Raw genomic sequence first — 22,333 nt, forward strand, 5'->3', positions numbered from 1 at the left:
AAACTCCAGTTTTCCTTCTTTAATAATTTTACTACTGATGCCAATCCAACTCCAATTAGTAAATCTATAAGATACATGTTAATAAGTCTAAGTAAGATGAGTCATAAAATTACTCAGTAATGGACCACCAAAGCAGGCACCGATTGCCATTCTTGGAAAACCCCTTCTTGCCATAGTCAAATTAGTCACAGAATCTAAGTACATAGGGATAATCAAAGAATTCAAATCCATTTAATCCAATTTTTCTGACCTTGAATGCTATTGCCCCAAGCTAGCAACGTAACGCCAAGAATACCATCTGATATCTTAATAACAACACCAAAGACCTGCATAAGTAATATATGCATTATAGTTGACATCACAGTTAATATATGGACATGGCAAATGCATGACATTACCTGCAGCAAGTTGACAATTTCATTTGCAATGGCATATCCATATGACATTTAAAAATGGCCATAACTTGAAAAATATTTGTTGCAAGCAGCTCAAACTTTCTACATAGCATAAGGACATCAATATGTACCAAAAGATGTAATAAAAATTGGGGTAATTTTGGAACTAATTTTTGGAAAAAACCATGGGTACAGGGTATTTTACCAAAATTTGGAGTTTTTGAAAAATTAATGGTCAAAACTTGAAAAAATTGAAATTGGAATTGACTCAAACTTTATACATAGCACATGATAAGGACACTAATATGTATCAGAAACTGTAATAACAATTCAGAGTGATTTCGGAGCCAATTTTTGGAAATAGTAGTTGCTACTTTTTGAAAAGTTTCCGTCAAAATCAGTTCAATCTTTCATAAATATTGCTTTCTAATTTTTATGACATTAAAAACACTGTGACATGCATGACTTGTGGGATTGCGCTTCAATGGCAAATCTCTCAGTGAGACAGTGACCATGGCCCTAACAACAGCTAACCTCAACTTTATCAGCTGGTTCCATTGTGTCAATGCAAGGTGAAATGATATCCAAGTCTCTTTCAGGAGGAGCTCCGCCATTTGCTATCAATTGAATAATGTATGAAACCCAGTTGGTTCCACTTCTGATGTAAGAGGTGACAAAAATATCGTCAGGTCGAGGTACAGACTAGTCGAGGTACTACTTTTTGCTTTAGTTCTAAAGCATGGTGTCTTTTCATTCCAGGTAGTAGTGGGATACCTCCAGGTAGCTCGTTAAGATCTTCATCAAAGAAAAATTCTCTATTCATGCATCTTTCACCATGAGATAAATCCATTTTTAATATTTTAAGCAGAGGGCGTGGCTCATTTAGATATTGCATACTATAAAATAAATATAAATACAACAATCATAGAGCATCTATATTGCACTTAATATATGTAAATTATTTTAGAAATAGACTAGATCTAGTCAATCAGTCATTATCACTGATCAATAGTGTCTCCATAGTCAAACACAATGTCAGTGTCACCAAGCTTCTCCTTCACTGCAGCATCTAACTTCTTGATATCTTCAGGACCAAAATAATTGTGCCATTCACCTACAACTCCTTTACGAACATACTTATACTTTGTCAAAGCACTGTTGAACGACTCAAGATTCTTTTTCATTTTATCGATTCTTGAGTTTGCAGCTATCTCTTCAATTAGCTTTTGACTCAATTGATATCCCAAGAATGTACTAATTGCTTGTACAGCTCCTACTGGATCCTTCTTCATCCTCTCATAAGACAGCATCAGGATATTAGGAGAATCTGAAAAACTTTGCATAAAATGCACTGCTGTACATTTTAAGTACATTAATTTATTACCTCTATGCTCCCACCAGCTTTTAATGTGATCAAGCTGGCTTCCATAGGTGACGTTTCCACTAATGAAATCATCCAAAAACTCACTCCATACAATAGGGTGAACTCTCTCAAGGCCTTTGTTCAATAAAAACAAAGACACAGCCACATCTCTTGGATTCCTATAGGAGTATATGTATTTAGCTGGACTTTGATGAGGAGGACCACCAGCAACATGATCATAAGGAAAGTGCCATTTAATAACACGTGGAAACTCAATTGCCTATTATCAAAAAATCATTCATTATGCACAGCTTAGATGATAGTTATACCTCTACTTCTTCTTGTGTCATTTCATCAATAGACACAGCAAAATGATCCAAATCTACTTCTGGGACTGCTCCATCATTCCGTATCAGCTGTACTATGTATGATATCCAATTGGTACCACTTCTCAAATAAGAAGTGATAAAAACATGACTTGGGCGAGCAGCAAATTTTTCACAATGATCCACTATATCTTGCTTTTTAGATCCTGGGTACAGCAACAATCCATCACCAATAGTGTCACAGGTATCATAAAAAGAAACACTCCCTGTTAGAAATTTTTCAGCACTATCAGCTAGGCCCACATATCCAGTCATTTTCTGAAATAAGGTGAATGAATAAGAACAATGAGAGCTGCAGACCAAGAAAAAGCAACGTAGAGTTTTGAGTATTTTGACTGCCAAAATTATTGTGCTATTAATATTGCTGTAGCAATAATGATTTGGCTGCTGAAATATGTTACCCAATAATTACCCACAATCACCTATATACTCCTGGTAGCACAAATTTGCCTGCCATGTATGTTGATGCTGTTGTAGTGCATTATACCAAAGGAGGTTTCAGCCGCATTTCAAATTTTTATGTTAGTAACCGATGGTCTAGCTGCTAAATGGATTGCATAATACTCAGTCATATCAAAACAGTGATTCTATGAAAATTCCAAGTTTATAGCATCCACATGCTGAGTGGATGAGCTTTGAGATGACTAAGCATAATTACCTGCATATTGTAGTCATTTTGACTCGTGAAGCAATTCTATCATTCTGTTTCAATTATGATATTGAATTGAAAGTAAAAAACAAGTAACAAAATTTATTGCTTAGGGTTATTGTTACCAAGAGGCTTAGTTTACACATTACTATAAGAACTAGTAGCAAACTATTGCTCAAATATGGCTGTACCATCATTTTCACACACCTCACAATAATCATGATTGTAAAGAATGCGGAGCAGCCACCCCATACAAGTTATATACCATCACAAAGTCAGCCAAGAATTAAAAGACAAACCTTCACAGTGGTGCCTAGGGGCAAGGGTCTGGCCAGCAAGACTAAGTAGTGCCCTGGTCCTTAAAAGGTACTGTATAAACACAATACCAAGAGTACATAATTATTGTTACCAAAGATATCACAAATAAAGCAATAAAGCCTGCCAAGCATTGATGATATCATCATAATTTTGAATTATGATATTCTCAGTCTAGAGCAGTATATGCACTTGACGACTTACTTCTGTATAAAATCAAAATCATCATAATTAATTAAAAGAGAAATTAACTATAAATTTACAAATCTGATCATAGAGGACTCAGTTCCTCCAGTTCAATGTTATAAACTTGAACCTCAGCAAGAACCACAACCACAAGGAACACAACATAAAACGCAAAGAGATACAAACTATAAAACCTGTACATTTTAAACTTGAGACAAGACATTGCAATGAGAGAAGAAGAGAGACTCAAAAGAAGGAATAATGCAGCAACCATCTCAACTTGTGTGAAATATAACTATATGACATTGAGAAAAATATTAATAAATAATAATAATAGTTCACATACATTAAACTCCAGTGTCCTTTCTTTAATAATTTTTACTACTGATGCCAATCCAACTCCAATTAGTAAATCTATAAGACACATGTTAATAAGTCTAAGTAAGATGAGTCATAAAATTACTCAGTAATGGACCACCAAAGCAGGCACCGATTGCCATTCTTGGAAAACCTCTTCTTGCCATAGTCAAATTAGTCACAGAATCTAAGTATAGGGATAATCAGAAATCAATTTAATCTAATTTTTCTGACCTTGAATGCTATTGCCCCAAGCTAGCAACGTAACACCAAGAATACCATCTGATAGCTTAACAACAACACCAAAAACCTACATATGTAATACATGCATTATAGTTGACTTTATAATTACGTATACATGTATGCACATGGCAAATGCATGACATTACCTGCAGCAAGTTGACAATTTCATTGGCAATGGCATATATCCATATGATAGAGAGCACAAAACCAGCCCATGCATATACCTGTAATACAATGGATGTACAATAAAATAAAAGTGATGTATCTTACACAATGATATATTGGTGGTTTGTGACTGTATGATGTCGCTGCCACTATAATTGCTAGAATTAGTCCAGCAAAAGCAAACAAGACTACAGCAGGAACATCTGAATTACCCAATTTATAAAGTCCAACTAGAAAAACATATAGCTCCACCATAAAATCATGCTACTTAAAGTGCATGTGTCATATTAATTATATTTACTTTCAGTGGCAATGCTAGCAAAGATGGGTGAAGTGAAACAATGAATGACATTTAGCCATTTATTCCAGTTATTCAATGGCTCAGTGAAATCTACTACTGGTATAGTTAGTGTCAGCAAGAAGTTAATAGGCAACTAGAACAGATAAATAAATACACACATCAATTATTAATGAATAAAATTCTGGCACAGAATATATAGCTACTACATTCTCACTTTGATTATAAAGAAAATTTTGGAGAGTTTTCCACTATGAATAAATTTCCTTCTAACTGGAAACAAAGCTTCTAGTAAATTACTAAATGCAGTCAGCTGTCTCTGCTTGAATGACATATCAAAAGTAATGTTAGGTTTTTCAATCAATGGCAGTCTTTCATTTTGTTGCCTTGGGTCAGGCACTATATCACTTTTAACTCCAATTGAAGCTGTTTCAGAAGTGGTAAAACTCTCATAACGTGATCCTATCAGGAAATATAAAATAGCAATATATAAAAGCAGGAAAATATTTAAAGGAATGCACACAAAAGAACATTAGATTTACCTTCATCTGCTGTGATGAAAGCATGAGAACTAGATCTATGTGTCTCATTAGCTTTTTCCTTACGGTATGCTGGCCCCCATACTTTGGCAAGGTTAGGATTACTACCAACAAATAAGTCCTCAGCTACATATGCCACATTGTCTATAACTTGTTCTAGTCGGCTTGTCGGACGGGATTGAGGTGTAATCGGTCTAATGGAGAGAGCTTTCTCAAGATCATTATCATCACTCTCTTCCTCCTTGTCTGTCCCATATATCTTTTGTGACGCTCTTGAAGCTGATCTCTCTGCTGGTGTTTTAGGTCGGTCAATTTCTTCTATCCCTTCATCCTTTTTATTACTTGCATCATCATCACTTAATGGTTTATGAGTAGGCTAAAATACAGTAAATATATTATGCATGTGTATAAAACATTTTTGGTTACTTTGCTTCTCACAATGTGGAGTGGAGTAGCGTTTGGGCTAGATTGACCATGTTCAGTATGCCTTATTGTTACTGACAACAATTTCTCATCATCAGTCTGCAACCTAGTCTCTTCCTCATCTTCCTGATCAATATCAGTGTCAGCTATTCTTCTTTCATCCTCAAAATGACTCTCAGTATACCTTATAGTTCCACTAGCAACAGTACCACTTCCTATAAATCACTGCATTAATTAACACTATCTTACAAACCTATATTTCTATCTACACCAATACTAAAGGTACTGACTTCTTGTTTGCTCTGAGTATGCTTGGCTAAGTTTTAACAAGTTAAGTTTTCTGTTGGCCCATTTCTGGTATATGAGGGCACCAAAAACAACAACGGCCACGTAAAAGAAGTAATAAACCAAAAAACCTTGAAAAGGAGAAAAAGAGCAATTATAATAATACAATTAAGAAGATTGATTACCTATAGCTTCTCCAATATTAATTTGGTTTTCCCATAAAACGAACAATGCCCAATAAACAGCAAAAAGATAAAATATATTGTCTCTCAGGAAAGGTCTTTTTGTCAGCACGAATGGACGAAGGAGAACAACTCCACCCGCAACTAGAGTAGTAACAAACATACCAGCACCTGGTGAGAGCAGAAATGATATGTGAACCAATTGTATTATCTTACCAAATAGAGCTCCAAAAGCAAGTGAAGTCCTTTTTTCGTCCGGATGAGTAAAAGCAGCTAATACACTAAAGATATCAGGCGCTCCATTGCCAATCGCAAGCAATGTAACACCGTGTGGTCAAAAAATAGGATTAGAGTTAAGGAAAGATCTATTGCAGTTACAATGTAATAATACTACAAGACAGTTTAACTGAAGTATGACTATAAACAGCTATGATAATAGTGAAAACTATAGTATAGAGTAAGAGATAAGTGTCTAAGACTATTATCTAAAGGCTCATCTGCATGCACAGTAGAATACTTGTAATAGTACATGTAGTCAGGCCAGCCAGACTACTTTCTATATGTTAGGATATGGCAACATTTTGACTTAGGCGCAAGAGCCTCGTTATAACAGTTAGTGCCTTGCAGAAACTAAGAAAGAGAGAGAGAGAAATAAACAAATTAAACGATTGGCATTCTTACTATTCCTCTGCTGTTGTCCCAAGAAATGTGAAAAGATAAAATAGCCAGAAAGCCTAAAGTATTGATAACAATGAGCATGCATGTTAATGATGCATGCAATAACTGACTAGTATAACTAGTGAGAGGGGAAGGAGCTTGATTGGTAGGAGACAATAGGCAAACTCAAAGTAAGGAATAAAACCATCCTCTCCTCCACAGGAAGTAACGTTCTGAACAAACTCACACTGGAGCTCAGTATCAAATTGATGTATGTCACTACACTGTATAAATTAAGAGGGGAGGGGAAAAAGATAGCAAATAGATAACTATCATATATGCATATTCAACCCTCCACCAGTACCCATGATTCAACTCTAACCTCACAATCCTCAAACGTCTCATTGTTGCACGTATCACCTTGAGCCAGGAGTCTCCTACCACCGGACAAGATAGAAAGTGAATATGCAGCAACTCGTGGCCGGCTCTCTGTCCGCGTGTGGTAGCTTCCAAAAAGTATCCAAATAAATAGAAAGCCAAATCCAAGACACTTTAGTAATAGTTTAACTCTCTTTGCGTCCAGTATGCATTTGATGGCTTGTTCTTCTTCCATTATTGCACCTTCAGCTACGCCCACATAAGCTACTGCGTCTACTCGTGATCTATGAATAATGAATCAGAAATTTAATTGATCTTTCCTAGCTAGATCACGAGATTACTATTGACATGTGCTTCCACGTGTCCGTATGGTCATAAATATGATCTGGTGTGATTTTGTGGCCATCGTACTCTTTCATATTTTTTTCCTAGAGAAATTATTTTTCTGCTATTAAAAATAGAACTGACAGCATATGCAACTGACTGCAATCAGACTTATTTTCTTTATAAAAATCAAAAATTATCATAACAATTACTGATAAAAAGCTATAAATTTACAAATCTGATTAAAGAGGACTCAATTCCTTTAGTTCAATGTTATAAACCTGTAGCTCAGCAAGAACAACACTCACAAGGAACACAACATAAAAGGCGAAAAGATATACACTATAAGGCCTGTACATTTTAAACTTGAGACAAGACATTGCAATGAGAGAAGAAGAGAGACTCAAAAGAAGGAAGAATGCAGCTACCATCTCAACTTGCGTGAAATATAACTACAGAAAGATGAGAGTAAGAGAAATGAATAATAGGATTTCACATACATTAAACTCCAGTGTCCTGTCTTTAATTATTCTTACTACTGATGCCAATCCAACTCCAATAAGCAAGTCTATAAGGTAAATATAACTTAGTCTAAGCAGAATGGGGTGTATAATTACTTAGTAAAGGTCCACCAACGCAGGCACCAATTGCCATTCTAGGAAAACCCCTTCTTGCCATAGTCAAATTAGTAACAGTATCTAAGTATATAGGGATAGTCAAAAAATCAATTTAATCTAATTTTTCTAACCTTCAATGCAATTGCCCCAAGCTAGCAATGTAACACCAAGAATACCATCTGATATCTTAACAACAACACCAAAAACCTACATAAGTAACATCATGATTATACAGTAGTTGACATTTTAGTTGCTAGTGCATTACATGTTACCTGTAGCAAGTTGACAAGTTCATTTGCAATCACATATATCCATATGACAGAGAGTACAAAACCAGCCCATGCATATACCTGTAATACAATGCAAGTACAAAAATATATTATGTGATGTATCTTACACAATGATATATTGGTGGTTTGTGACTGTATGATGTCGCTGCCACTATAATTGCTAGAATTAGTCCAGCAAAAGCAAATAAGACTACAGCAGGAACATCTGAATTACCCAATTTGTAAAGTCCAACTAAAAAAGTCATCTCTTAAAATTAAAGTGCATGAGTCATATTAACCTATATTTACCTTCAGTGACAATGCTAGCAAAGACAGGTGAAGTGAAACAATGAATGACATTAAGCCATTTATTCCAGTTATTCAATGGCTCAGTGAAATCTACTACCGGTATAGTTAGAGTCAGCAAGAAGTTAATAGGCAACTAGAATAGACAAATAAATACATACATTAGTTATTCATGAATAAAAATTTTGGCACAGAATTATATAGGTGTTACATTCTCACTTTAATTATAAAGAAAATCTTGGAGAGTTTCCCACTTTCAATAAAATTCCTTCTAACTGGGAAGAAAGCTTCTAGTAAATTACTGAATGCCATCAACTGCCTCTGCTTGAATGACATATCAGAAGTAATGTTAGGTTTCTCAATCAATGGCAGTCTTTCATTTTGTTCCTTTGGAACGTGAACGTCTTGCACTATATCACTTTTAACTCTAACTGAACCTGTTTCAGAAGTAGTAAAACTCTCATAACGTGATCCTATCAGGGAATACAAAATAGTGACAAAGAGAAATAGCATTCAAGGAATACAAAAATTAATGGGTTTACCTTCATCTGCTGTATTGAAAGCATGTGAACTAGATCTATGTTTTTCATTAGCTTTTTCCTTACGGTATGCTGGCCCCCATACTTTGGCAAGGTTAGGATTACTACCAACAAATAAGTCCTCAGCTACATATGCCACATTGTCTATAACTTGTTCTAGTCGGCTTGTCGGACGGGATTGAGGTGTAATTGGTCTAATGGAGAGAGCTTTCTCAAGATCATTATCATCACTCTCTTCCTCCTTGTTTGTCCCATATATCTTTTGTGACGCTCTTGAAGCTGATCTCTCTGCTGGTGTTTTAGGTCGGTCAATTTCTTCTATCTCTTCATCCTTTTTATTACTTGGATCATCATCACTTAATGGTTTATTAGTAGGCTAAAAATTACAGTAATTGCATGTGCATAAATCATTTTTGGTTACTTTATTTCTCACATTGTGGAGTGGAGTAGTGTTTGGGCTAGATTGACCATGTTCAGTATGCCTTATTGTCAATTTCTCATCATCACTTAGCAATCTAGTCCCTTCATCATCTTTTTGATCAATATCAGTGTCAGCTATTCTTCTTTCATCATCATGATCAGAGTAATAATGAATGTCAGAACATCTTACAGTTTCACTGGCAACATTACCACTTCCTATAAATCACTGCATTAACACTACTTTATAAAATCTATATTTTAATGTACACCAATAGTAAAGGGGCTGACTTCTTGTTTGCTCAGAGTTTTCTTGGCCAAGTTTTAACAAGTTAAGTTTTCTGTTGGCCCATTTCTGGTATATGAGGGCGCCAAAAACAACAACGGCCACATAAAAGAAGTAATAAGCCAAGAATCCTTGAAAAGTAATAAAACAATAATAATAACTGAATAATAATAATAATAATAATAATAATAATACAAGGAATTTATCATTACCTAAAGCTTCTCCGATATTTATTTGGTTGTTCCATAAAATGAACAAAGCCCAATAAACAGCAAAGGCATAAAATATATTATCCCTCAAGAAAGGTCTCTTTGTTAGCACAAATGGACGAAGGAGAACAACTCCGCCTGCAACTGCAGTAGTAACATACATACCAGCACCTAGTAAATAATATTTTTAATTAATAATCAATATTAATACAGTGTATAATTTATATTACCAAACAAAGCTCCAAATGCAAGTGATGTCTTTTTTTCATCTGGATGAGTAAAAGCAGCTAATACACTAAAGATTTCAGGTGCTCCATTTCCAACTGCAAGCAATGTAACACCGTGTGGTTAAAAACAGTCTTAGAGTTAAGGAAAGATTACATTTAGTCTTGCATAGCTAAATTCCACCACTTATGGCAGTGAAATATTATGCATCCCATAAATTATTTTGGCAGTGTGTAAATTCAAAGGGGCTGACTTTTCCCCACCATATCCCAAAATACTGATGTCAAAAAAGGGTGGAGTGGGCCTAGCTAGACAAGGCTATAGATAATGTGCATGGGGTCCTTGTTATAATATGTGACATAATTAAAAGGATATGGCAACATTTTGGCTTAAGCGCAACAGCTTTGTCATAACAGTTAGTGCCTTGCAGAAACTGAAGGAGGAGAGGAGCAGAAAAAGAGATAAACAACTAGTATTATTAGTAGTACCATTCTTACTAGTCCTCTGCTGTCGTCCCAATAAATGTGAAAAGATAACATAGCCAGAAAGCCTAAGGATTAAAAATAACTAGGTGGGTGTTAATGATACATGCAATGGCTGACTAGTATAATTAATGAGAGGGGAAGGAGCTTGATTGGTAGGAGACAATAGGCAAACTCAAAGTAAGGAATATATCCAGCCTCTCCTCCACAGGAAGTAGCGTTCTGAACAAACTCACACTGGAGCTCAGTATCAATATTATGTATCTCAGTACACTGTATAAATGAAGAAAGAGACAGTAAATAGATAACTATCATATATGCATATTCAACCCTGCTCCAGTATCCATGATTTAACTCTAACCTCACAATCCTCAAAGGTCTCATTGCTGCACGCATCACCTTGAGCCAGGAGTCTCCTACCACCAGGCAAGACTGAAAATGAACGATATGTAGCAACTTGTGGCCGGCTCTCTGACCGCGTGTGGTAGCTTCCAAAAAGTATCCAAATAAATAGAAAGCCAAATCCAAGACACTTTAGTAATAGTTTAACTCTTTTTGGGTCCAGTACGCAGCATTTGACGAACTCTTGTTCTTCCATTAGTACAGTGTGCATCTTTTCAGCTACGCCCACCATTTATGAATGCACCCGGTACCCGCCTACCTCGTGACCTGATAACAGCATGATCAGCACAGTGATCAGGTGATTTGCATCAGGATTTGCATATCCATATTTAATTTACAGCCAGATTCTCCACCCCTTCTTGACTTGTGCTTCCACGTGTCCATCATGGTGGACAGTCAAGATATCTTTAGGAAGCTAACTAGAGGAATCAAGTTCAACAGAGACAAGCAGCCATTGGAATTAAGACCTAACAAGGTTCTATATAAATGAATAAACAAATAAATTGGCTTTTTTTATGTAGACAAAGGAGGAATCTGACTCTCATGATCTGTACAGTAAAAGAAAGAGACTTGTCTCAAGTGCTTTGGACTTTTTTGGTGACACTGAATCAGCCACTGATGATGTAAGGGAGGAACCGGATGACACAGGATCAGTTACAATGTTACTAGGAAAGAGATCAAGAAGTAAAGTAGGTATGTTCATGTTGCCATTTTGGAAATCGATTTTTGACTAGAATCTTTTAGACATTTCAAAATTCCATAAATGCTTTGTAGTTAATCATTACTAGAGCATGGGTAATGTAGAAAGGGAAGTTTTTTAGCCTTTTTTGTAAAGCTAGCCATTTTGTCTTTTTAATTTCTTGCCACTAATAACTGAAATGCTTAATCACATTGTCCTTGTAATAGAGAAAGAAGCTACATTGAGTGATTGTGAAGTGAAGAGCTCACTGACATTCAGTGATTATGAAGATACGTCAGTTCAACTCACTTCAAGCCAATCGGTATCAACAGACTCCAGGCCCAAAAAGAAAAAGAAAAGAAAAAGTAAAATGTCTTCTGCTGCTTCACTGAGGATGGAAGAGGTTGGTCGTATTAATAATGATTTAAGAATCACTAATGTTTTTATTTATTGGTGACCTTAGATTAATAGGTTTCGTAACTCCAATAGGATATATGTCAGTGGCTCTGATGTACCTGATCCGATTAGAACATTTAGTGATTTATCTGAACAGTAAGAGCCTTCATTGTACTCTGCATTTAGTGGCTTATTTTTGAACTTCTTTGTTTATTAATTTTTTGTACCAATAAACCTTTGCATTTATACCGTATAGCTAGAAAATTTGGTGGAGTAAAGCTTACTGAATTTGGCGAATTGGGGTCCATTTGCCAAATTTTTAGTCTGCAATTTGTTTAACCTCCAAACCTCTTTTAGAGTCATTTCGCCAAATTTTAACACTCCAATTTTTCTAGATCATAAAAATCATAGCTACACATATCATAGCAATTGTTGTAGAAAGTTTAAGCTGATTCCAACTTACATTTTTTGAGCTATGACCACTTTAAGAAATAAGCCAATTTTTGTGAAAGAAGCAAAAGCTATAGCCCATGTTTTTTTTCAAAAAATGACTCAAAAGTCACTCCAAATTATTATCCCATTTTCTGATACATATTGATGTCCTTATGCTATGTGGAAAGTTTGAAGTAATTCCAACTTCAATTATCTGAGTTATGGTCGTTTTAAGAAAACGCGAAATTTTGAAAAATGCCCTGTACTAGCCCATGGTTTTTTCAGAAAAATGGCTCAGAAATCACCCCCAATTTTTATTACTTTTTCTGATACATATTGATGTACTTATGCTACGTAGAAAGTTTGAGCGGATTCCAACTCCAATTTTTTGAGTTATGATCATTTTTTAAAAACTGCAAATTTTGGAAAAATACCCTGTACTATAGCCCATGGTTTTTTTCAGAAAAATGGCTCCAAAATTACCCCCAATTTTTATTACTTTTTCTGATACATATTGATATACTTATCCTACGTAGAAAGTTTAAGCGGATTCCGACTCCAATTTTTTGAGTTATGATCATTTTTTTAAAACTGCAAATTTTGGAAAAATACCCTGTACTATAGCCCATGGTTTTATCAGAAAAATGGCTCCGAAATCACCCCCAATTTTTATTACATTTTTTGATACATATTGATGTACTTATACCATGTAGAAAGTTTGAGCCAATTTCGACTTAAATTTTTCAAGTTATGGCCATTTTAAGAAAACACCAAATTTCTAAAAAATGCCCTGTACTATAGCCCATGGTTTTTTCAGAAAAATGGCTCCAAATTCACCCCCAATTTTTATTACATTTTCTGATACACATTGATGTCCTAATGCTATATAGAAAGTTTGAGCTGTTTCCGACAAATAATTTTCGAGTTATGAGCATTTTTTAAAAAGCCAAAATTTTAATGGTTCCAAGAATGGCTTTAAAATCCCCCCCAATTTTATTCTAGTTTTGTGTCTTATGCTGTTATATCTTGTGTGTATATTGTTTATTATCGTTATTATTTTAAAGGTACTCTATTCCTCCTTATCTAATGAAGAATATTACAAGTCTTGGATACAATGATCCAACTCCAGTACAGATGCAGACAATTCCTCTTCTCTTACATGTAAATGAATGGTCCAATATTTTTTTCCGATTTTTATAATAATTATAGAGTCATGAAGTTCTAGTGTGTGCTCCTACCGGCTCTGGAAAAACAGCAGCCTTCCTAGTTCCCATTCTAACTCTTTTAAAAGTAAACTAGTTCTTAAAAGATGCTTTTTTGTCATTTGTAGTGGTGGAGTCCAGTCTCCTCGCAGAGTTGGATTTAGGGCCGTCATTGTGTCCCCTACTAGAGAATTGGCCCAACAGGTATAGGGTCATATAAAGTTATATATTGTGCATCAGACATTGCATGTTTATTGAAATTTTTATTGACTTGTATTTACTTGTATTTTGAAAAAAAAACGGATTGTGTAAATGTACTTGCATGTACTGTACTTTCACTTGTACTAGACATACAGAGAGTGTGTTAGGCTAAGTTCTGGATCAGGATTCAGTATTCATGTATTGACCAAAGCCACTGCTTCAGCTAACAGCTTTGGACCTCAATCTAGCCTCAAGTTTGGTAAGTAAAGGCTTGTACTCATTAAATTATTTATTGTTTTTTTTGGTAGACATTTTAGTTACTACTCCTAATAGACTAGTCCACATGCTGTCACTGGATCCTCCTGGCATAGTACTGGATAAGTAATTGTTTTAGTAGTGAGCTTCCTGCGTTTATTCTCTTTATTGCCAGTGTAGAGTGGCTCATATTAGATGAGTGCGATAAATTATTTGAAGATGGCGTAACTGGATTTAAGGATCAGGTTCATATTTATAAGCTTTATTATTATTTTTAATGATTCGTCCATTAGATTGATGAGATATTCACTGCCTGTTCTAATCCTAATATCAAGCGAGGCTTGTTCAGTGCCACATTAGCCTCCGGCGTAGAAGAATTCTCCCGAGCACACTTTGACAATTTCGTTCGAGTGATTATTGGACTACAGTACATTCCGTATTTTAAACCAATGTTCACAATTGTAATAGGAACTCTGCAACTGAGACTATTAAGCAACAGCTTCTCTATGTTGGCCAAGAGACTGGGAAGCTATTGGCTATGAGGGACATCATACATAAAGTACTGTATAAAAAACCTTCTCTGCTTCTTTATGTGTGAATGTGATTGAGTTAGGGATTCACTCCACCAGTGTTGGTGTTTGTTCAAAGCATTGAAAGAGCAAAGGAGTTGTTTCACGAGTTGATTTACGATGGAATGAATGTTGATGTGATTCATTCTGAGAGGACTCAGGCACAGAGAGATAATGTTATCAAAAGCTTTAGGGAAGGAAAGGTCAGTGATAAGTAAAAGAAAAACTGCACAGATAAGTATACATGACCTTTTTGACTTATTTTTTTGTTCAGTTTTATCCTTATGTGTCAACATGATAAACTGCCCAGTATCAATGCTCGTGAAAGTGTACCATATAGCTACAAATTTTTTGGAGTGTCAAATTTTGGTTAATTGGCTCTAAAAGAGGTTTGGAGGTTAAAACTTAGGCAAAATTTTAACCATGTGCATGCTGCTATGGAGCCCTATCAAATGGAGACTAAAATTTTAGCAAATGAACCTTGATTCGTCCAATTCACCAAATTTTTACTCCACCAACTATTTTATTTATACAGTCTTTGTTTATTGGTTTGTGTTACAGATTTGGATACTTATTTGTACTGACCTCATGGGAAGAGGAATTGACTTCAAGGGAGTCAATCTAGTCATTAATTATGATTTCCCTCAATCATCTGTCAGTTATATACACAGAGTTGGTAAGCATTAGCATTGCAATCACAGAACAATAGCTATTGTGTATGACTGTACAGGAAGAACAGGGAGAGCTGGAAGAGTTGGGGAAGCTATCACCTTTTTCACAGAAGAAGACACAGCTTATGTTAGAAGGTATATATAGCTTCATTTTGCACGCTGCCATTACATTCTATGCAGTATAGCTAACGTCATGAAGAGCTCTGGCTGCCCTGTTCCTGATTGGATGCTTGAAATGAGAAATCCATCCAAGTACTTCATAAATCAGTGTGAGCTGCTTATTTTTATTGTTTGATGCAGAAATCAAAAGAAGGCTTTGTCACGAAAGCCAGTAAAGAGACGTAGCATTAAAACAGTATCAAAGTATGATTTGGAAAAAGCTAGAATCAAAAGGTACATGTAGATACATGTACACTCGTTAATGATTATTTATGTTGTTAATTTTTTTTATTAGGCAAAAATTTTCCAGAAAAACTACTTGAAATGTTTCATTGTAAATTGTTATAAATTTCAAAAAGTTTTCAATGCCTACATTAGTTTCGCTAGCCAGACTCTAATTTATTTATAAATAATTTTATTATTATTTTTCTAATAATTCTATAACTTTGTAAACAACATCTATTGTAGAAGAGGGAAATCCTGACAATGCATATATACATGATAGTTGTAATTCCATGATATAGAATTCTGATATGCCTAGCTATACTTACATATTTTTTGTTATTAAGCTTACCTACATGCAAGTTGGCTTTTGACATAAAAACGTGTCATGTAGTAGTTGTCTATAAGCCAAAATTGACTATTTTGGCACTTGGCAATTTGGTGTAGTACTCATTACTTATTTGTTTAGGAGTCTGTAAGCCAAAAATGACTATGTTGGCACTTGGCAATTTGGTATAGTACTCGTTTAGGAAAAGGAGAGACAGTATAGTCAGTAAGACACAATGGCTAGTGTATGCCTCAAACCTTTCATGGAAAAATACCTTGCTGGAGAAGTGCTTTTCGATGAAAAAATTGAGAAGCTTCCTGGTGGCATCAAGCTGTCTCCTGGAGTGAAGGCACAAGATGTCTTAGACTTAAAAGAAAAACTTGTCGCTCATTCAAGTGATGTATTTGTCACCTCCTATGTGAGGAGTGGAACAAATTGGATTATGTATATTGTGCTGTTAATAGCTAATGGTGGAACACCTCTTGAAAAAGACTTGGATAGCATAGCACCTTGTATTGACATCATGAAATTTTTTGAAGTTGAAGTAAATATAGTGCATTATTATGATCTCTTTATTTCCCGTAGGCGATGGGATCTCCACGATATATGAAACATCATCATCCTTATGATCATGTTGCTGGTGGTCCTCCACATCAAAGTCCAGCTAAATACATATACTCCTATAGGAATCCAAGAGATGTGGCTGTGTCCTGGTATTTGGTTCAGAAGCAATTTCCACACAAATCTCCTCTAACATGGAGTAAATTTCTTGATGATTTTATTGATGGTAATGTTGTTTATGGTAGCCCATTGGATAATATAAGAGGCTGGTGGGATCATAAAGGTCAGTACTGCCACGAGTTATCTTTTATTCTTTTTAAATTATTTTATACAGATTCTCCTAATATCCTGATGCTGTCTTATGAGTGGATGAAGAAGGATCCAGTAGGAGCTGTACAATCAATCAGTACATTCTTGGGATATCAATTGAGTCAAAAGCTAATTGAAGAGATAGCAGCAAACTCAAGAATCGATAAAATGAAAATGAATCTTGAGTCCTTGAACAGTGCCTTGACAAAATACAAATTAGTTCGTAAAGGAGTTGTAGGGGAATGGCACAATTATTTTGGTCCTGAAGATATTAAGAAGTTAGATGCTGCAGTGAAGGAGAAGCTTGGTGACACTGACATTGTGTTTGATTATGGAGACACTAATGACTGATTTTCTTGTAATATGATTGCAGTTTTGACTTTCTAAATTATTACCTTAAAAACTAATGAATTTATTTTAAAGAAAGCAATGGGTGTATCATTGTGTCTGCGGCCATACCACGTTGAAAGCAAAATTTTTTCATAGTTCCCACCTGAACTTAGTAGATACTTGGATGAGTGACTGCCTAGGAATTGCCAGTGTTGCAGACTTTTGTCTTACATTCTTCTGTTACCAGTTTTGATTTACCTTTGTATGAAAGCTATAGAACCACACTCATTAATGATTATTTCTATGTTGATATTTTTCATTAGACGAAAATTTTACAGAAAAACTACTTGAAAGGTGTCAAATTATTATTATTTTAAGGAAGTTTTTATTAAGCCTCAATAGAATAGGTGTGGCTCAGGACAAAAAAGCTAAGATGGAGTTGGTAAAAACTGTGTCTATTGTAAAAAATGACACTGAAGCAGAAGATCTGTTACTGGAAAACAAAGACTCAGTGACTGAATTTGATGTTCAAGACAAAGATCTCTCTTGGAAAAGCAGAAGGCGTGAGAAAACCAGAAACCGTCTTAAATGCACACTTGCCGTACTGGCAGTGGTATTGCTCTTATGTGTCAGTTTTGGTGTTGGTCTTATCCTGGGATGGAAGCTTCTACATAATGACTCACCTATTGGAGGAGGAGGACAGAGTAATGACTACTGGAGGGACTATTGGGGAAGCACAGTTGCAACCAGAAGCATCAGTCAATGGATACCTGGAAAACTAGTAGCTGAAAATATCAGAAATAATCTCAAGTAAGCTTTCAGATACGCACTATTATAATTATTTCACTGTGGTTGTAACTGTAGCAAAACTGGTATAAAAATCTAGATTTTGCAAGTATAAAAACTAATTTTTTGGGGTATCTATGGTTTCAAGATTTTTATCAATTTGTGAAATTGTGAAAACATTTTACTTATCTCTCTCACTCACTCTCTCTCTCAAGAACATTAACTAGTAAGCCACACATATCAGGAAAGGATGGGAACGCTGATGTTACTGACTTCTTATACAATACATACTCACAATATCAGTTTGATTCAGTATACACAAGGAACTACAGTGTCCTACTCTCTTATGTTAATCGTTCAAACTACAATTCACTTCAGTTGCTGGATTCAACTGATGGTGTATTGTATACTGCTACTAGTACAATACAGGAGACTCCACTCACTGATGGAGAGAATGACACTAGTGTACCTCCTCCCTTTAATGCTTACTCTGCACCTGGTGAAGCTAAAGTAAGAACACATACATGCACATGTACATTTAATGAGTTTAGTATATAGAAACGTTTAATATTTTTATTTATTATACACAGGGTCCACTGGTGTATGTTAATTATGGTCGTATCAGTGATTTCCAGTATTTGGTGTACAATTTGAGTCTTAACTTGACTGGTTATGTCTGTATTGCACGCTATGGTCGAATATTTAGAGGAGACAAGGTTAGCAGCATCACTTTTGATTAGTATAAACTGGACTGTGTCCCCTAGTACTTGCACTCTATGTACAGTGAGCATGTAATTCATAAATTATCAAAATGACTAATACATTTCTGATTTGAGACACAAAGCAAAACCAGATCTTAAAACTATTTACACTTTTAATCAAAATCATTTTCATTATTTTAATTAGGCTCATTTAGCTCAGCGCTTTGGTTGTTCAGGATTGATCATTTATTCTGATCCAGCTGATTATGCACCAAAGAATGGTCCTCCTGTTTATCCTAAAGGCCCATCTCTTCCTCCAGGAGGTGTTCAGAGAGGATCTGTAATGTTAATTAATGGAGATCCTCTTACTCCTTCTATACCAGCCATTGGTAAGATATCATTAATGGGTACTTTTAAACTATTATGTTAATATTGAAAGTCTAAGTCTACACACACATTGAATTGTAACAAGTGGATTGTGATGCCAAAATACTCACTTTACTTTATCCTTGTGCCTTATGCGTGGCACAGCTCTGTTGCTTGACATCAAGCAAAGTTACTTACTGCTTGTTGTGTGTTGGGCTTATTTGAAACCCTTTATATGTATTTCAGATGGTGTGTATAGACGTACATATGAGGATTTTGTAAAGGCAGGGGATGGTCCAGCAATTCCAGTACAACCAATATCTTATGGTGATGCCATTCACTTTATGAGGTAAAATAGTCTTCTTATCCTAATTATTAATAATCTGTTTTTATTAATTAGTCAGTTGGACAGTATTCAGTCTCCTGATGGCTGGAGAGGAGAGCTTGATATTAACTATATGATTCACCAATCAGATACTAATAAGAAGTAATAATTTGTGTTTTGATATTTTTTCATTATTTGTTTATAGTTTGACTCTTCTTAAAGTGAATAATATTTTTGAAATAAGAACAATATGTAATGTGTTTGCTGTTGTATATGGATCAATGGAGCCTGGTCAGTGCATTACTATTTATAATGATTGAATTATTTCTACATGGCTCCATGCTTTATGCACTATATTTCTGTCTTTAGATAGCCTGGTGCTGTTAGGCAATCATTATGATGCTTGGACATTTGGTGCAGTTGATCCAAACAGTGGAACTGCAGTGATACTAGAAGTTGCTAGAGTAATAGATCAATTAAGAAGCACTGGTGAGTGAGTATACAGTAGTAATTAACAAGTATCTTGCCAAAATATTTTACTATAGTTCAACGACCAAAGGCTATAGCCTTCGGTCTTAGGCCAAATTTCTTCAAAAATGGGTAGTAAAGAATTCTACATTTTAATAATTTTTCTAATGTATATACATGTTCTTATGTTGTAAAGCATATGTGAGCTGATTCTGATCAAATTTGAAATTTTTATGAATTTTGAAGTTGCTAAAAAATTGAGCCAACGACCAATGGCTATAGCCTTTAATTGGTCTTTGACCAAATTTTGGGTATAGGAGAGATCTTTCGATTTTAAAATTTTTGTTACGTAGACAATTTGAGCTAATTCCAATCAAAATTGAATTTTTATTAATATTTTCAAAGTTGCTTCATATACCATATCAGCTCATGAAACATGCTGTTTAGCTCACTTAGCATGCTTCCCTGTTCTCATTATTTGTTTGCTCCTTTAGGATGGAGACCAGGTAGAACAATAGTACTGTGTAGTTGGGATTCAGAGGAGTTTGGACTGATTGGATCTACTGAATGGGTTGAAGTAAATTAATTGTGAGAAAAGACCCAATAATATTGCTGCTTTTAATCGTATAGGATATGGAAAAGTTTCTGGTAGCTAATGCTGTTGCATATTTAAATGTTGATGAAGCTGTTGCTGGTGAGTCCTGTAAATACTTTAAATTTGATGTAGGACTACAAGATTTAATGTAGTCATTTGGTAGATATGTATGTCCACTTGATTTTAATGGCACAGCTTTGCTATGTATAATAATGTAAGGTTTTATTTATGTACTTTCTGTGCCACTACAATTTACAAGAAATTTTTTACAAAATGCATATAATTGCCTAAAAATTTTCAGCTCTGTTGAATAACTGCATGCTCATTTGCTGCTATTGTAATAACAGTTGGAGTTGGTTAATAAAATCTAATACTGAATTGATCTTTTTATTGAATAGATTTGCTTGCTATCACATTTAGGTATGGATTCCCTGTTTGTTTCTTCTAGCCCATTGCTCTATGATGTATTATACAATGCAACTAAACAAGTACTCAATAAGTGTTAATTCTGAATCCTAAAGAAATTTATAGGTTCAGTGTCCTTGTGATGATTATTCTACACTTTATGATAAATGGAAAAGTCAATACACATCTGATGAACCAAGGTTAATTGAATTTGACATTGTGTACAACCGAAGATTCCTCTGACTTTTAAAGGGTTTATAATCTTGGTGCTGGTACTGATCATGCAGCTTTTGTACAACGTGCTGGTGTAACATGTTCTGGTATGGCTTATGTTGTGAGTATTTGAATTGCATTCTGTTCATTTATTTTCTCTACTTGTTTTCCATTTGACCACATCACTCATTACTTTTATAGGGTGACTATCCTGTCTATCATTCTGTTCATGACAACTATTACTGGATGACAAATTTTGCTGACCCAAGCATGAAGTACAGTGTAGCTATGGGCGAATTATGGACACAAATTGCAATGGCAATAGCAACCACTCCTATCATTCCGTATAATCCAGTCAGATATTATGAAAGATTATTAGAAATGTATAATCAGTTGGAGTCAGAGCATGGATCAGCACTGAAGCAAAACAACATTACAACAGGTTCTAGTTACTATTTATCTTAATCACAAGTATATAAATTGATTGTCATTCTCTACAGCATTACTGAAAGAAACTTTGGATGAGTTCCAAAAAGCTGCTGCTAGCCTTAATGCAACACTTGCTAAATATCAAAACACCACTAAGTACTCATTGTAGTGTAAGTGTAGAAATTCTTTCATTGATCCTCTCTATAGTCTTAACATCATTCGAATGCTAAACAAAAAGTTGATTAACATAGAAAGAGCATTTATACTACCTGAAGGATTACCTGGACGTCCTTATTTAAAGTACTCTCACTCTATACATTTCTTTATTTATAGTTTTAATTTCAGGCATGTTATATTTGCTCCCAGTTCAGTTAATTCTTATTCAGGAGCTTCATTCCCTGGAGTAACTGATGCTATATTTAATGCTACTAGTGTTAAAGATTGGGAGTTTGTTCATCAGCAGTTGGATATAGTGGCTATACATATAAGGTATGCCACTCAGATTATGAACCAATCCGGAACTGAATGGATTAAAACTGGTTGAAATTCAGTTAAAATAATTTTGCAGGCTATGCTTATTATAATGTTTGTATTATTTTTAAAAGATATTTTTGTTTATAATGAACTTTGTAAATCACACCTATTATAGAAGAGTACTATTCTGATGATACGTATGTACAGGATATTTGGAATTCCATGATATAGAATTCTGATATGCCTATAGTTATATAAAATTTTTTGTTACCTACGATGTATACAAGCTGGCATTTGGCATCATAAATACTTTGTCGCATAGTATTTGTTATAATTATGCCACATTGCCAACATAAACTA

General features: G+C 34.9%; 7 protein-coding genes across 8 annotated transcripts in view; 3 read left to right on the forward strand and 4 right to left on the reverse strand.

Annotated features, from left to right (window-relative positions):
- LOC109581325 (sodium/potassium/calcium exchanger 6, mitochondrial-like) overlaps nt 1-364 on the reverse strand; it is a 15,248-nt gene extending 14,884 nt beyond the window's left edge. Inside the window, exons 1-3 of the mRNA XM_019995366.1 lie at nt 251-364; nt 114-194; nt 5-64 (exon numbers count right to left, since the gene is read on the reverse strand). Coding sequence (XP_019850925.1) covers nt 5-64; nt 114-194; nt 251-359 — 250 coding nt within the window. The 5' untranslated portion in view covers nt 360-364. The remainder of the gene's footprint in view (nt 1-4; nt 65-113; nt 195-250) is intronic.
- Nucleotides 365-1,354: 990 nt separating this feature from the next.
- LOC100638591 (sulfotransferase family cytosolic 1B member 1-like) lies at nt 1,355-2,491 on the reverse strand. Its single transcript, XM_003385835.2, has 3 exons — nt 2,088-2,491; nt 1,780-2,038; nt 1,355-1,722 (listed from the first exon to the last, which is right to left on the reverse strand). Exons 1-3 carry the CDS (start codon nt 2,397-2,399, stop codon nt 1,394-1,396), a joined length of 900 nt encoding a protein of 299 aa, XP_003385883.1. The 5' UTR covers nt 2,400-2,491; the 3' UTR covers nt 1,355-1,393.
- An 821-nt stretch (nt 2,492-3,312) lies between these two features.
- LOC100638720 (sodium/potassium/calcium exchanger 6, mitochondrial-like) lies at nt 3,313-7,084 on the reverse strand. The gene is made up of 17 exons (XM_019995357.1): nt 6,826-7,084; nt 6,575-6,727; nt 6,468-6,520; nt 6,359-6,416; nt 6,003-6,114; nt 5,790-5,957; nt 5,610-5,735; nt 5,323-5,534; nt 4,900-5,272; nt 4,575-4,819; nt 4,361-4,493; nt 4,165-4,289; nt 4,041-4,118; nt 3,886-3,961; nt 3,758-3,838; nt 3,641-3,708; nt 3,313-3,589 (listed from the first exon to the last, which is right to left on the reverse strand). The coding sequence occupies exons 1-17, from the start codon at nt 7,054-7,056 to the stop codon at nt 3,380-3,382; spliced, it is 2,502 nt and encodes an 833-aa protein (XP_019850916.1). The 5' UTR covers nt 7,057-7,084; the 3' UTR covers nt 3,313-3,379.
- Nucleotides 7,085-7,356: 272 nt separating this feature from the next.
- LOC100638849 (sodium/potassium/calcium exchanger 6, mitochondrial-like) lies at nt 7,357-11,201 on the reverse strand. Its single transcript, XM_019995355.1, has 17 exons — nt 10,857-11,201; nt 10,616-10,768; nt 10,511-10,563; nt 10,389-10,446; nt 10,019-10,130; nt 9,792-9,959; nt 9,585-9,710; nt 9,298-9,512; nt 8,880-9,252; nt 8,557-8,810; nt 8,341-8,473; nt 8,160-8,284; nt 8,035-8,112; nt 7,894-7,969; nt 7,763-7,843; nt 7,646-7,713; nt 7,357-7,597 (listed from the first exon to the last, which is right to left on the reverse strand). Exons 1-17 carry the CDS (start codon nt 11,127-11,129, stop codon nt 7,388-7,390), a joined length of 2,556 nt encoding a protein of 851 aa, XP_019850914.1. The 5' UTR covers nt 11,130-11,201; the 3' UTR covers nt 7,357-7,387.
- A 34-nt stretch (nt 11,202-11,235) lies between these two features.
- Nucleotides 11,236-15,920, forward strand: LOC100638976 (probable ATP-dependent RNA helicase DDX52). 2 transcript variants are annotated; one of them, XM_011405068.2, is made up of 18 exons: nt 11,236-11,372; nt 11,419-11,590; nt 11,804-11,979; nt 12,040-12,128; nt 13,469-13,565; nt 13,614-13,694; nt 13,748-13,810; nt 13,955-14,066; nt 14,116-14,188; nt 14,238-14,307; nt 14,356-14,489; nt 14,531-14,621; nt 14,676-14,834; nt 15,193-15,307; nt 15,362-15,437; nt 15,483-15,554; nt 15,603-15,695; nt 15,757-15,920. In XM_011405068.2, the coding sequence occupies exons 1-18, from the start codon at nt 11,283-11,285 to the stop codon at nt 15,782-15,784; spliced, it is 1,791 nt and encodes a 596-aa protein (XP_011403370.2). In that variant the 5' UTR covers nt 11,236-11,282; the 3' UTR covers nt 15,785-15,920. The 2 variants fall into 2 exon arrangements, with proteins under 2 accessions (XP_011403370.2, XP_019850917.1); XM_019995358.1 differs by having other exon boundaries at nt 11,425-11,590.
- Nucleotides 15,921-15,951: 31 nt separating this feature from the next.
- Nucleotides 15,952-17,288, forward strand: LOC100639102 (bile salt sulfotransferase-like). Its single transcript, XM_003385839.2, has 3 exons — nt 15,952-16,555; nt 16,597-16,855; nt 16,907-17,288. Exons 1-3 carry the CDS (start codon nt 16,247-16,249, stop codon nt 17,230-17,232), a joined length of 894 nt encoding a protein of 297 aa, XP_003385887.1. The 5' UTR covers nt 15,952-16,246; the 3' UTR covers nt 17,233-17,288.
- Nucleotides 17,289-17,616: 328 nt separating this feature from the next.
- Nucleotides 17,617-22,138, forward strand: LOC100639227 (N-acetylated-alpha-linked acidic dipeptidase 2-like). Its single transcript, XM_019995359.1, has 17 exons — nt 17,617-18,021; nt 18,213-18,507; nt 18,588-18,713; nt 18,904-19,087; nt 19,311-19,413; nt 19,465-19,551; nt 19,595-19,680; nt 19,759-19,878; nt 20,352-20,434; nt 20,488-20,551; nt 20,873-20,940; nt 20,984-21,057; nt 21,110-21,191; nt 21,272-21,512; nt 21,571-21,655; nt 21,707-21,799; nt 21,845-22,138. Exons 1-17 carry the CDS (start codon nt 17,645-17,647, stop codon nt 22,041-22,043), a joined length of 2,367 nt encoding a protein of 788 aa, XP_019850918.1. The 5' UTR covers nt 17,617-17,644; the 3' UTR covers nt 22,044-22,138.
- Nucleotides 22,139-22,333: the final 195 nt, after the last annotated feature.

Source organism: Amphimedon queenslandica, unplaced genomic scaffold (assembly GCF_000090795.2).
Source record: "Amphimedon queenslandica unplaced genomic scaffold, v1.1 AMPQUscaffold_13447, whole genome shotgun sequence".
Classification (NCBI taxonomy): Eukaryota; Metazoa; Porifera; class Demospongiae; order Haplosclerida; family Niphatidae; genus Amphimedon; species Amphimedon queenslandica.

Excerpts from the sequence above, each read along its gene's own strand:
- LOC100639227 (XM_019995359.1), top strand. The coding sequence starts at position 17,645 with ATGGAGTTGGTAAAAACTGTGTCTATTGTAAAAAATGACACTGAAGCA. Across the intron at positions 21,513-21,570 it reads GCAAAACAACATTACAACAG|CATTACTGAAAGAAACTTTG; the intron begins GTTCTAGTTACT and ends CATTCTCTACAG. Across the intron at positions 21,656-21,706 it reads AAATATCAAAACACCACTAA|TCTTAACATCATTCGAATGC; the intron begins GTACTCATTGTA and ends TCCTCTCTATAG.
- LOC100638591 (XM_003385835.2), bottom strand. The coding sequence starts at position 2,399 with ATGACTGGATATGTGGGCCTAGCTGATAGTGCTGAAAAATTTCTAACA. Across the intron at positions 2,039-2,087 it reads TGACACAAGAAGAAGTAGAG|GCAATTGAGTTTCCACGTGT; the intron begins GTATAACTATCA and ends TTTTGATAATAG. Across the intron at positions 1,723-1,779 it reads AAGCTGGTGGGAGCATAGAG|ATTCTCCTAATATCCTGATG; the intron begins GTAATAAATTAA and ends AAAGTTTTTCAG.
- LOC100639102 (XM_003385839.2), top strand. The coding sequence starts at position 16,247 with ATGGCTAGTGTATGCCTCAAACCTTTCATGGAAAAATACCTTGCTGGA. Across the intron at positions 16,556-16,596 it reads TGAAATTTTTTGAAGTTGAA|GCGATGGGATCTCCACGATA; the intron begins GTAAATATAGTG and ends TATTTCCCGTAG. Across the intron at positions 16,856-16,906 it reads AGGCTGGTGGGATCATAAAG|ATTCTCCTAATATCCTGATG; the intron begins GTCAGTACTGCC and ends TATTTTATACAG.
- LOC100638976 (XM_011405068.2), top strand. The coding sequence starts at position 11,283 with ATGGTGGACAGTCAAGATATCTTTAGGAAGCTAACTAGAGGAATCAAG. Across the intron at positions 12,129-13,468 it reads TTTAGTGATTTATCTGAACA|GTACTCTATTCCTCCTTATC; the intron begins GTAAGAGCCTTC and ends ATTATTTTAAAG. Across the intron at positions 13,695-13,747 it reads CCATTCTAACTCTTTTAAAA|TCTCCTCGCAGAGTTGGATT; the intron begins GTAAACTAGTTC and ends GGTGGAGTCCAG.
- LOC100638849 (XM_019995355.1), bottom strand. The coding sequence starts at position 11,129 with ATGGTGGGCGTAGCTGAAAAGATGCACACTGTACTAATGGAAGAACAA. Across the intron at positions 9,960-10,018 it reads TGCATTTGGAGCTTTGTTTG|GTGCTGGTATGTATGTTACT; the intron begins GTAATATAAATT and ends ATTATTTACTAG. Across the intron at positions 8,285-8,340 it reads TGCTAGCATTGTCACTGAAG|TTGGACTTTACAAATTGGGT; the intron begins GTAAATATAGGT and ends TGACTTTTTTAG.
- LOC100638720 (XM_019995357.1), bottom strand. The coding sequence starts at position 7,056 with ATGGAAGAAGAACAAGCCATCAAATGCATACTGGACGCAAAGAGAGTT. Across the intron at positions 6,115-6,358 it reads GCCTAAGTCAAAATGTTGCC|GGTGTTACATTGCTTGCGAT; the intron begins ATATCCTAACAT and ends TTTTGACCACAC. Across the intron at positions 4,820-4,899 it reads TTTCATCACAGCAGATGAAG|GATCACGTTATGAGAGTTTT; the intron begins GTAAATCTAATG and ends ATTTCCTGATAG.